General features: G+C 37.7%; 1 protein-coding gene across 3 annotated transcripts in view; it reads left to right on the top strand.

Annotated features, from left to right (window-relative positions):
- The window catches only part of SMAD2 (SMAD family member 2), an 84,798-nt gene that overhangs the window by 53,279 nt on the left and 18,674 nt on the right, over window positions 1-12,845 (top strand). For 2 of the 3 annotated variants that reach the window (XM_065932663.1, XM_065932664.1), the window contains exons 3-6: window positions 2,890-2,979; window positions 4,035-4,228; window positions 5,592-5,726; window positions 7,988-8,062. In XM_065932663.1, the coding sequence (XP_065788735.1) occupies window positions 2,890-2,979; window positions 4,035-4,228; window positions 5,592-5,726; window positions 7,988-8,062 (494 nt within the window). The remainder of the gene's footprint in view (window positions 1-2,889; window positions 2,980-4,034; window positions 4,229-5,591; window positions 5,727-7,987; window positions 8,063-12,845) is intronic. The other variant, XM_065932665.1, reaches the window with a different exon arrangement.

The following is a 12,845-nucleotide window of genomic DNA, read 5'->3' as shown; positions in this document are numbered from 1 at the left end:
CAAATAGTTTTGGGTCACCTGAAAGTGCAAACTGCTTCGGAGCAAAGGAGTAGCTGAAATCTGAGCTTAGTTCTTTCAGACTTTCAAGTGCTAGTTTTGAACAGGCCTCCACAGCCTCTCCCACAGGGACAGTTTAGGGTCTGGCCAGAATTCACACTCCTGTTTTGATGTGTTTTTTTTTTTTTCTTCCCCTTTGTGGTTTCTTCCCTTCATTATGGGATTTCCTTCTTCTTTTTCCAGCCTTTCCGATAACCCCAAATCCACCCTCTGATTCTGCAGGTCTGTTAAAACTGCCGTTTTTTTGCTTAAGGTCTAGTTCCCCTGGGTAGCTTCCGCTGAGGGTTGCCTTACAGAGCCGCGCACGTGCATCTCACCTGGTGCTGCACCCCCTGTAGAGGTTGCCTTTCCTTCAGTTTCTGTCTGCTTTGTGTCTCTCCCCTGTTATCAAATAGTTGATTTTATTTTGTTTTCAAACAGTTAATTTTATTATATTTTGTTTAAAGGCTGTCATTTTTATCCAAAGGAAGGTTTGCCCGATTGAGGCTGCCCTACTGGCAGGACCTCTATTCTGTTTTGTATTCCTTTATTAATTTCATGCAGTTGCCACTATTGAAGAGTATAATGTGTTTCAGAATCTAGTAGAGCCAGTTGCTTCTTCGTGGGAGTTTTCTTGGTCATTCTTGTAATTTTTTTTGATATATGTTGAGTAATTTTGAGTCTTAAAATTTTTTTTAATTTTTGTTGAGAGTCCATCAAATATGTAAATTTGGCAGAACTGATATTGCTATGATGTTAGCTTGCTATTTAGGAAGATGTATCTTTTTCTCTTTGGTTGATTTTTGTGTTCTTTAATAATTAAAATGTTTATTTTTGTAGTTTTGACACATTTATAATTACATTTATCCTAGGTATTTTGTATATTTTGATATAGATTCTTTAAGAAAATTTTCATATATAAATGAGAAAAAATTTTACCTGATAGAAGCAAATTTATTATTTTTAAATAAACCTTCCAGTTTGCATGAGAGAGATTGCAGTGGTCAATAGAACTGAGGCTTAAATACCCTGTGATGGCAGTGGAAAAGTAGCTGAGTTAAGAGTTGGGAGGTAGTTCTGTCTGCCTCTAGATTGATTGCATGCTTTTAACAGCTACTGTTTATTGTTCTCTCATATATTTCAGGGCTTGAATAAAACACAACTTAAGCTCTTCATGCCCTGTTAAATTTCTGCTTCTCATGTCAGTTCCAGAGTTTTTTGAGTGAAATATTTATTTTAGCCTCATAAGAGCAGAATAACCACATTATGTACTCTTCTCAGTCATTTAAAGATCTTTTGGCTGTTTTTAAAGAGAGAAAAGGAAGATGTATACTGTTCCTTCGGAGGTTTGAATTCAGATTCATGAAACTCCAGAACTGGGTTGGTTTTATTGTATTAAACACTTGGAGCTATATGTTTCCAGTAGATAGTTGACAAATATCTTAAATAAAAGAACTGTTCATGTCATGGTTTTTTAGTCAGTACACCTTTGGGAGAAAAGGTCTGAATTAGCCTCCGTTTGGCCTTTTCTGACTTTTGTAGTCTGAGAAGTGGAAGTTAGACTTCTGAAGCCTAAAAAAACCAAGAGAATCAGTAAAATGAACAAGGTGCTCCAAAGTGTCTGAAAATGCATTTTGCAAAGCCACCCTGCATTACACTCACACTAGCCTCCAGTGCAGCTCACTGACCCTGCGGGAGGCCTTGAGTTGCCCCACCGGACTGGACGAGTTGCCCAGCCTCAGGAAGGCAGCGCTTTTCACCAGTGCTCTTTGAAATGCTGAGTGAGTGAGCCCGTTAGCAAAGGATGCTCAGAAGTTTTGAGATGTTTCTTTCTCTTCCTTTAAGTTTTGATGATTTCATAACATGTAAGAAGTTGGAATGGAGTTTCAGAAATTGTCTTTTGACCCTCATTTTTAAAAAAAGTATGACCTCCTATCTTTGGCAAGACCCCTTTGGTAGAGAGTAGTTCGATTCCAGACTGTTTATTAAGCTCTTCTTTTCTCCTCTTCTCAGAACTCTCATACAAATGAAGTGGTGGCAGGGAAAATAGGCGGACTTGTATCTGGGCTCTCCTTGTTGTGGAAAGAAATGTGGAAGAAAAATTATGATTTTTGAAATTTCAAATCAGATTTTTCAAAAAATCTTTCTGGTGTATGTCTTTCAGGTGAATTGATGAGGAAAAACTAGATACAGCAACTTTGATACAGCAACTTTGTCATAGTCATAGTATCTTTTACAAATTTTATGCTTTCACCTATCTTTAATCCTTGTAGCAGTTTCTTAAAAATTTTCAGGTAGTGTGCTATGCTAGGATGACTTCAAAATCCATTTCCTTGTCCTTTGTAGTAATAACAGCAATAATAATTTTCAGTAAAACTGAATATGTATGTATCTTAAACAAATAAGCTGGAAATTTTAACTGGATATATGTCTGTTTTAATTGAAATTTTATCTATGTTAAAAATACCAGTTGATACCCATTTTTAGATTTTTTTTTTAAACTGGATTATAAAATGAAGCACTGTTAGTAAGACTTAATGGCATAGGATCCTTTGTTGTGAGTAGAGGAAATTGGAAAAGGCACAGTTATGATTTCATTAAGCTAGAGAGCATTGATGTTCACATTTTAAAAACATAATCATAACTTATCTGGAGTCACATGTTCCATTTTATTGGCTTCCTTCATATAGAAAATATAGAAATCAGCACTCAATGCCCGTGAAAAAGTGAAGTGGCGTATATTTTCTGGGTGAAGGAAGTGTTCTGCACATTCTCCATGTTTTGCATCATGGTAATTTGAATAACCATGCTTCCATGTTCACGTCAACTTTTTGTTTTTCAATTTATGCACAGCACTTGCTCTGAAATTTGGGGACTGAGTACACCAAATACGATAGATCAGTGGGATACAACAGGCCTTTACAGCTTCTCTGAACAAACCAGGTGAATATTCTGCCCTCTATGGAATCCTAGAGATCTTGTGGGAGGGAGGGTGTTTTGGAAGACCTAAAGTGGGTTGCTTAGTATAATTTTGCCTAGGATGTTTCCTTAATGTAAAATAAGGCATGGCATTTAAAATAACTGCTTGCCAGTATTAAAAATATATTAAATGTTTCCGCTGACGTGTTGATCAATGAAATTCTAGTTTTGAATCTTTAAATTACTGCATCCCCTAAAGAATAGGAGCTTCGATAACTATATTCTCATTTTAGTGTGAGGGTAGATTATAATCTGTTGTTGGCCTAATTTTTCAGTAGATACATAACCAGTTTTTGCTAAATTTCTTGCTGTCATCTAAATCTCATCTTTATACTAATAAGTACATGGTTATTTACTTGAACCCCTTATGTCACAAATAATGCTAGGCTGACTTGTTTTGGTTATTTATTTTTTTTAATCACCTTATTCTCTTTTTGAGCATATTGGTATTTGTCCATTTCATCGCATCATTTTCATCGCCATCTGCATTTATGTGTGAGCTATAGAAAATATACCTCAGTATTCAAAACAGTCATAATTGGGTAATGAGTTATGTTAGTTTTAGTAAGTTACTTTTACATCATTGTTGGTATTTGCCATTCTTCACACTAGTTCCTTTTTTGAGAATTCAGTCACCTACAGAAGTAATGCCCTTAAACCTCCCTAAGTAAGAGTTTGAGTCACTAAAGATAAAATGTTGATAACATTTTTCACGTGTAGCTGTATGAGACTTAAAAAAAAAAAAAAAAAAAAACATTTTTTCCCCAAACGGCTACCTGTTCATTGATTGACATTTGAGTCATTTATGTAGCATGTTTATAAGAAAAATACCCTAGTGCTGCTGCTTACCTTTATATCAGATCCATTAGATAGTACATTTTTCTTCCTTGTATTCACTAAAACTAACTAAATGTCTGTCATTCCTTTCTTTATGCTCTTAATGTACTAGTTTAGCCCAATTGAGTATGTTTATTGTTTTTAAAAGTTCCCATCTTTCTTTTCCCCTTGCTTCCCAACAGGTCTCTAGATGGTCGTCTTCAGGTGTCCCATCGAAAAGGACTGCCTCATGTAATATATTGCCGATTATGGCGCTGGCCTGATCTTCACAGTCATCATGAACTCAAAGCAATTGAAAACTGCGAATATGCTTTTAATCTTAAAAAGGATGAAGTATGTGTAAACCCTTATCACTACCAGAGAGTTGAGACACCAGGTAGGAAAATTAGATTTTTTTCCCCTTGTTTTGGTTAAATGCTTGAATTTAAGTATATTAGGTACTCTTACACCTAATTGACCCAGGGAAACTTCGGCATAAAACTCTTTAATAGTGAAAAGTGAAAGTGTTAGTTGCTCAATTGTGTCTGACTCTTTGCTTCCCCACGGATTGTAGCCCACCAAGCTCCTCCGTCGGTGGAATTCTCCAGGCAAGAATACTGGAGTGGGTTGCCATTCCCTTTTCTTCCTGACCCAGGGATCAAACCCAGGTCCCCCGCATTGCAGGCAGATTCTTTACCATCTGAGCCACCAGGGGAGCATAAAGCTCTAATAAGTTGCCTTGAATTCAGTAAATTTTTTGGCGGTAATTAAAAGTACTAAAAAAATGTTGATATATGTTATGGGAAAATATAGCTTAGAGGGAAAGATATGTTAGTTTCTTGAAATAACATTTCACATCAAAGTACATATCTAGGAAATTCTAATCCTGTAGATACACAATCTGCTTAGAACTGAATCAGTCTCATTACCTGTCTGCTGCATTAACTGTTTTAAGTCATTTTGCTCTTTGGTTTTTTTGATGTACTTTAATGATATCATTTGTAACTAAGCAGTTTAGTAAAACTCACAGCAGGACTTTCAGTCAGTTTACTTACTCAATTTACTTAGTACTTGAAACTTAATAGAATGCTGCTATGTTTAGGGGAAAAAAGCTTGATTTTACAAATCTTACTGCAACCTTTCCAGTGAGGATTTATGAACTTCTGGGGAGTCCCTTGGACTGCAAGGAGATCCAACCAGTCCATCCTAAAGGAGATCAGTCCTGGGTGTTCATTGAAAGGACTGATGCTGAAGCTGAAACTCTAGTACTTTGGCCATCTCATGCGAAGAGTTGACTCGTTGGAAAAGACCCTGATGCTGGGAGGGATTGGGGGCAGGAGGAAAAGGGTGAGATGGCTGGATGGCATCACTGACTCGATGGGCATGAGTATGAGTAAATTCCGGGAGTTTGTGATGGACAGGGAGGCCTGGCATGCTGCGATTCATTGGGTCGCAAAGAGTCGGACATGACTGAGCGACTGAACTGACTGACTGACTGATGGTCATATAATATGATCAGGATCACTCTTTCCCCAAAAGTATAAGATAAATCAAAACTTGGAGATTTAGATTGTGGACTTTGTGGTAAATTAAAATCATAATCAGGTTTGTCAGTTTTTCAATAGCCGAATAATACCAAGTAAGTCAATCCTAAACTTCAGAAATTAATCGGGCTAATTCTTTTCTGCGTGTGAAGACTTTTGATAAAAGGGCCGCTCCCATCTGCTCTGCCGTTAACTGGGTTTCTTCCGCTCTTTCAGTTTTGCCCCCGGTGTTGGTGCCCCGGCACACGGAGATCTTAACAGAGCTGCCCCCTCTGGACGACTACACCCATTCCATTCCAGAAAACACTAACTTCCCAGCAGGAATCGAGCCGCAGAGTAATTATATCCCAGGTATTTTTGCCTTCTGAGTCTCCTAAACTGTGAGATAGATACAGATTTTGTTCATAAACATTCATCTATTAATAAATAAGTTATGGTTTGGCTTTTTAAAAATTTTAGTTCTACAGACATAGTAACATGTATGTTGTACTAAAAAATCAGGAAACTTCTATTTTAGTTCTTTTTCATCTGGGACTCAGTAATGCTGAAAAATAAATGAACCACATAATTCTCAAATTCTGCTCTATTACATTATGTGTCCAGTACAAACTAAAGGGATAAGCATGAGCATATAGCTGTATGTTGGATTTTTTGGTGTTTTAATTTTTTTCTCTGTGTGCAGTATTTATCTATTCCACTTTCATGTTTTATTTATACCACTGAAAATGTGTAAGGAACTTCGAGTTTCAGCTATAGTAAAAAAAATTGCCTTAATGTGTCTCATCATGGAAATAATGCTTGCTCTTTGGAGGTAATTTTGAAAACATAAGGTAAAAGAAGACTTTTTAAAAACAGCTATTTTTAAGGTTAAAAAGTGTTTTCTGACTATCTTAATGCTTTTTTCTTTTACTACTATTTATTCCAAAAGGAGATTTAAAGAATAAAAGCTGCTTTTATTGGGAAACATAAACATTTTGAGGAGTTAGTACAGGGCAAAGAGTTTATTGTAGAAAATGGGGGCTAGGACAAGGGGAAGCAGGGTGAACACTAGGCATTTTGTAGGGAGAGGAATTTGACTGGAAGTAGTTACTTGTGAGTAGTGTGTTGGATTGAGGGAGTCCTTAAGTCTGAAGTGGAAATCAGTATAATTCAGCAATCCTTAGGAAATTGAGGTGTAAGCATTCGCTCTTGTAAGATACCTACCCAGTGATTATGTAGAAGGATGTTAATCAAAATGTTTGACTTTTACCTGTGGATATATTTAGGCTGATTTTCCATCATCTTTGTTTAGATTTGGGTCTTTTACAAAGTGGAAAATCACATGTGGATTATACTTAACCTGCTTTTCTGGACAGTGGGTCTTTACCCAGCTCCAACTGACAGCAAACCTTGGTGTTCACTTTTTATTCCACTGTGAAAGAAATTGTAACATTTCCTCCAAGACACTAGTATTATACCTTTGTTGTTTACTATTTTATATATAAATAATAATGGAGAAAAATGAAAAAGAATAGCATATTTATCAGTTCAGTATTTTTTCCTAGTTACACCTTTGAGACATGGGTGGTTAAACTGGCAAAGCTTAGCTGTTTTTAATTTTATTTGATTTAACTTTTAAAATAGCACATAACTGTATATATTCTTATTTTTATATTCTTTGTTGTTCACATATTACTATGAAGGAATTTATTTTCTTCTCATATTAAAAATTTGGGGGCATTGACATTTAAAATGAAAAGTTTGATACTTAAGTTAAAGCTTAAAATTAACTTATTGAAGAGAGATTGTCAACAAGAGTTCATGGAGGAGACCTTTAACCTGCATCACCTAAACTTCTTTTTCCTGCTTGGAATTATGATTGGTAAAATTGTATAAATTTTTTATTTTACATGAAGCTTAGATATTCAAGTACTGTCTGAATATAAGCATTTTGTTCATAAACCATTTTGGAAATGACACATTAGAATCTTATGTATTTTCAGAAAGTAATTGACCTCGGTTTTGTGTAGCAGTCTCATTTGAATTTAATTTTCTACCTCAAGCATTCAGGACTTAACTGTTTAGATATCACTCAAAGCAATCCACTTTTTAGATAGAATTCAGGCTAGACCATTCCTGAACTATATTACCATATTTTGCCCTATAGAACCTAGTGTAGTTTGTCAGCCTGTATTACTTTGTAATTCTGAATCTTGTGTGCCTATGTTGTGTGTCTAAGTACTCATTTATGATGGCCATTGGTTAAAAAAATTTTTTTGGTTACTAATTTCTTTTAAACATACTGATTAAGAACTGAGGCATCTTTGAAGTTATATTTTTGGCTCTTGCCCCAGAAAATATACAAATGAGAATGAGCCAGATATGTAAATAATAGCTAAGAAAATATGCACAGAGAGCTCAATTGTATTACAAGTGGGTTTTAAGGATTCACCTATAAGGTTTGGATCGGAACCTGAATCATAAGCCCTCAGTATCCAGTACTGCTTTTTATAGTGATGTTATGTAACATTCATATGTTATTTGGAGTGATTTGTTGGTTATCTTTGGTAGCTGGGAGAAAAGGCATTGAGATTAAATTGAAGCTGTACTTGATTTGTTCTAAACTTTTGTAGAAACGCCACCTCCTGGATATATCAGTGAAGATGGAGAAACAAGTGATCAACAGTTGAACCAAAGTATGGATACAGGTAAAAAAATATTTTCAAAATTACTCAGTAGTTAAATACACAATTTTGTCGTGTTTGAAACTCACTAAAATTATTACTAACCCTTATATTTAGAAAAGTTGGGATACCTATCAAAAAAATGAAATCTTTTATTTTGATTTAATCATATTTGAGCAATCAGAGAGAGGACCCTCTTTGTCAATGAAAGATTAACACGTACTACTCTGCAGAATAATTGTTAGGATTTTCTCTTATTAGAGTTAAATAAAAATCAGGGAACACTCAGATATTTTTCAAGTGTTTTATGCTTCTGTTTAAAGTTTTAGGGACTTTATGAATAAATGTCTTTGTGATAAAAGATTCTAATTAATTAACCCAATAGCAGGTTTTCAGAGGAACTTGGAAGTTAGATATGGGGATCAGCTTTTTAGTGCTCTTTTAACTTAATAGTTCTGAATTATAGTAGATTGTTTACATAAAGTACCCTGTATATTGTACTTGACCTGCTTCAATTTCTAATACTTAGCTATCAACTTTAAACACAATGAAGAAAAAATTTTGACATGTAATAAAGATTACATACATCAAAGCTTTAGAAAAGTTGTTATATAATAGAGTGCATGTAACGCATCATAACTGGTAAGTTACCAGTGAAGTAGCTGCGATGTCCCTGTAATTGTAGATCTTGATTTATTCCATCCTGGTTGTATCTTAAGGATTGGACAGCTTAATATCACAACCTGCCAAGTCACAGCATAGCTTTTTCTACACAGTTTATACTAAAGCATTCTATATTTATGATAATCTAAGTGATTTTCTAAATAGCAGGGGCCTGGGTGGTTCTCTTTACAATAATTCTGTTGCTTAAATTCTTTCATTATTTCAATTTCCAAGTAAAGAAGCTTCTGCTATAGCTAATCATACTTGATAGCTTTTCAGAATAGTAAATAACCAGGAAAAGTAGATGATGATCATTGGATATAGCATGTTGTAAATCTTTTTCTTTTTTTTTAATTTTGGCTGAATGACTTGTGGGGTTCTTCATTCCCTACCCTCAGCACAGAGTCCTAACCACTGGACCTCATAGAACTGTATTCCTAAATCAGCCATGTTCCTTTTTGCCCTATGATGGACAGTTGCTTCTGTGACACTTAGACGTGAATACCATAAAAATATACTCTGATGACATCATTAATCATCAGAGAAAATGCAAATAAAATCATGACATATCACTTCACACCCTCTAGAATGGCTGTAATCAAAAAGTTTGATTCTTTGTGAACCCATGGACTGTAGCTGCCAGGCACCTGTGTCCATGGAATTTCCCAGGCAAGAATCCTGGAGTGGGTTGCCATTTCCTTCTCCAGGGAATCTTCCTGAGCCAGGGATCGAACCTAGGTCTCCTGCATTGCAGGCAAATTCTTTACCACTGCGCCACCAGGGAAGCTCTGTAATCAAAAAAGAAGAATAAGAAGTCTTGATGAAGATAGGAGAAGTTAAGAGTCTTCATAAGTTGCTAGTGGGAATGTAAAATGGTTCAGTTACTTTGGAAAGATTTGCTGCTCTTCAAAGTTAAATAAAGAATAACAATAAGACCCAGCAGTTTCACCCAAGAAAATTGAGAATATGTCCAAACTAAACTTGCACACAAATGTAAGCATTATTCATAGTAATCTGAAAGTAGAAATGACCCAGATTGTCTATCAGATGATTAATGGATAAATTAAATGAGTTATATCCGTACTTGGGAATATTATCCAACCAGAATGAAATACTGGTGCATGCTACAACGTGGATGAACTTTGAAAGCATAATATTAGGTGAAAGAAGCCAGGCACAAAAGGCCATAACGATTCCAATTAGTGCCCGTTGGATAATATAGTTGAAACATGAGGAGCAATAAGATAAATATAATCACAGCTTATGCGCTTCCCTGGTGGCTGAGTCAGTAATGAATCCACCTGCAGTGCAGGAGACCTGGGTTCCATCCCTGGGTCTAGAAGATCCCTTAGAGAAGAAATGGCACCCCATACTAGTTTTCTTGTCAGGAAAATCCCATTGACAGAGGAGCCTGTTGGGCCACAGTCCAGGGACCTCTCTGGAATGGTGGAAGGTTCTAGATGTGTGCTGTCCATGTGGCCACATGCTTCTAGGAGTACTTGACATAATTGGTGCAGCCAAGAACCTGAATTTTATCTTTATTTGATTTAAACAGTGACGTGTGGCTAGAGGCTGATGGTAACCCAGCTGATGGCTGTCATACAGGTGGTGTTTGGGGTCAGAGATCAGCTGTCTGCAGGGCTGCGTCTCCAGTAGCCAACCCAATCCTGAGCAAGTGCTCAGGCTTAGAGGACCATGCCCATGCCCATGGGTGACCCCACGTGAGAGCACCTCTGGGTGTGCACAGCTCATCCTGGGACTGTGGGGAGAGGGTGCAGCAGTAGCATCTCTCACTCACTGCCTGACTCTGGACATGTCTTCCTGGCTGCATGGAAATCCACGGTCACCATGTAGGCCAGATTTGGGAGGATGGGGCGGCCGCAGGCCAGCCCCTTTCCCGGTGTCCCAAGGGCTGCCAATGCCTGGCTGACCGTGCGCCCAGCTGCCCACAGCCGCCCCTGTGCTTCTGAATGAATGTGATCAAGAACACACACTTCGTGTTTGACATCCGCAAGACCAGGTTCACGGATAGCCATTGTGATGGTGGTAGCCACTGCCTGGTGGTGGTGGCCCAGACCTTCATGAACTTTTGCTCCATATCGAACACAAGTTGGGCAAGGACTTGCCCTCCAACGAGCTGCTCTATGCCGAGGACATCCCTAACTGCAAGACTGTAAGAAAGCCTTTGACTGTGTGGATCAGAACAGACTCTGATCTCTTAAAGATTGGAATATCAGACCACCTTACCTGTCTCCTGAGAAACCTGTATGCAGCTCAAGAAGCAACAGTTAGAAACAGATCAGTTCCAAATTGGGAAAGGACTGTGTCAAGGCTGTATATTGTCACTGTTTATTTAACTTACATACATCATGTGAAAAGCCAGGCTGGATGAATCATAGACTGAAATCAAGATTGCCGGGAGAAATATCAACAGCCTCAGATATGCAGGTGATACCACTCTAATGGCAGAAAGTGAGGAAGAACTAAAGAGCCTCTTGATAAAGGTGAAAGAGGAGAGTGAAAAAGCTCGGTTAAAACTCAGCTTTCAGAAAACTCAGATCATGGCATGCGGTCCCATCACTTCATGTCAAATAGATGGGAAGACAATGGAAACAGTGACAAACTTTATTTTCTTGGGCTCCAGAATCACTGTGGATGGTGACTGCAGCCATGTGATTAAAAGATGATTGCCTTGGAAGGAAAGCTGTGACAAACCTAGACAGTGTATACAGAGATAGCAGAGACATCTGTAGTCATGACTATACGACAAAGGTCTATATAGTCAAAGCTATGGTTTTTCTAGTAGTCATGAACAGACTTGAGAGTTGGACCGCAAAGAAGGCTGACCGAAAGAACTGATACTTTCGAACTGTGGTGCTGGAGAAGACGCTTGAGAGTCTCTTAAACAGCAAGGAGATCAAGCCAGTCAGTCCGAAAGGCTATCAACCTTGAATATTGATTGGAAAGACTGCTGCTGAAGCTCCAGTACTTTGGCCACCTGATGGGAAGAGCCAACTCATTGGAAAAGACCCTAATGCTGAGAAAAATTTAAGGCAAATGGAGAAGGGGGTGGCAGAGGGATGGGATGGTTAGATGTCACCACCAACTCAATGGACATGCCTTTGAGCAAACTCTGGGTGACTGAAGGACAGGGAAGCCTGGCACGCTGCAGTCCATGGGAGCCTAAAGAGTCGGGCATGACTTAGCAACTGAACAACAGTAATCACTAGTTACGGTAATGGGTCAAAACCCCGTGGGGGCGGAATAAGCTGAATCAAAATGAATTCATTGTTTTGGGGCTAGCTTTGAACATAACTTGATATTTCTAATTCTGTTTCGGTGGAGGAAATATTGCTATCTTTTTCAAAATGACACATTTAAAAGTATTTACTGTAATGACAGTGACTGTGAATATTTGATTCATGAGATGCTAAAAAGTTGCTTTAATACTATTCTTCTGCCTGCTATCTATTGTTCTCTTAGTGCAATGGCAAGAATTTTCTGACTGCTGCAGGATCCCAGTTTAGAACAAAATTGACCTCTCTTTAAACTCTGGTCCATACTTTTTTGAGGGAAGACATGATTAAATTAATCTTTGAAACGCTTCTGGGATAGGAGTTAATAGTTTTTAAAAGGGTAATCAGAGGGGGCATTCCCTGGTGGTCCAGTGGTTAGGACTCTGTGCTTGCACTTCAGAGGGCACAGGTTTAATCTCTGTTGGGAGAACTATGATCCCGCAAGCTTCAGGGCCAAAATAAATAAATAAATAAATGAAGCCAGAGGACAAATAAAGTAAAATACAGAACTGTATGAGCAGGCACATGTTACTTTTTCTTTGCTTTGTGTTTTTAATTTCTCTGGTCATGCCTTCATTCTTTAAAACCTGTGGACATTAGGGATCAGGCTGAATGAACGTCATAAGAAATACAGGTTTGGTTTAGTTCTAAATTTTTCTTCTTACAATCTGGTCATTTTATGTACCCCTAGATAAGGTTCACATGCTATACTCAGAAGACAGCGTCTCTAACCAGATGCATGGCTGCTGGATAGCATGATTGGCCTCTGAACTAGACTGCCTGGACTTGAATTGTCCCTCTATTCTATGCTAGCTTGACGATGTAGGCATGCAGTTTCCTTATCTGTA

Source organism: Muntiacus reevesi, chromosome 4 (assembly GCF_963930625.1).
Source record: "Muntiacus reevesi chromosome 4, mMunRee1.1, whole genome shotgun sequence".
Taxonomy (NCBI): Eukaryota; Metazoa; Chordata; class Mammalia; order Artiodactyla; family Cervidae; genus Muntiacus; species Muntiacus reevesi.
The sequence above is the reverse complement of the archived record's forward strand: the minus strand, read 5'-3'. Positions and strand labels throughout refer to the sequence as shown.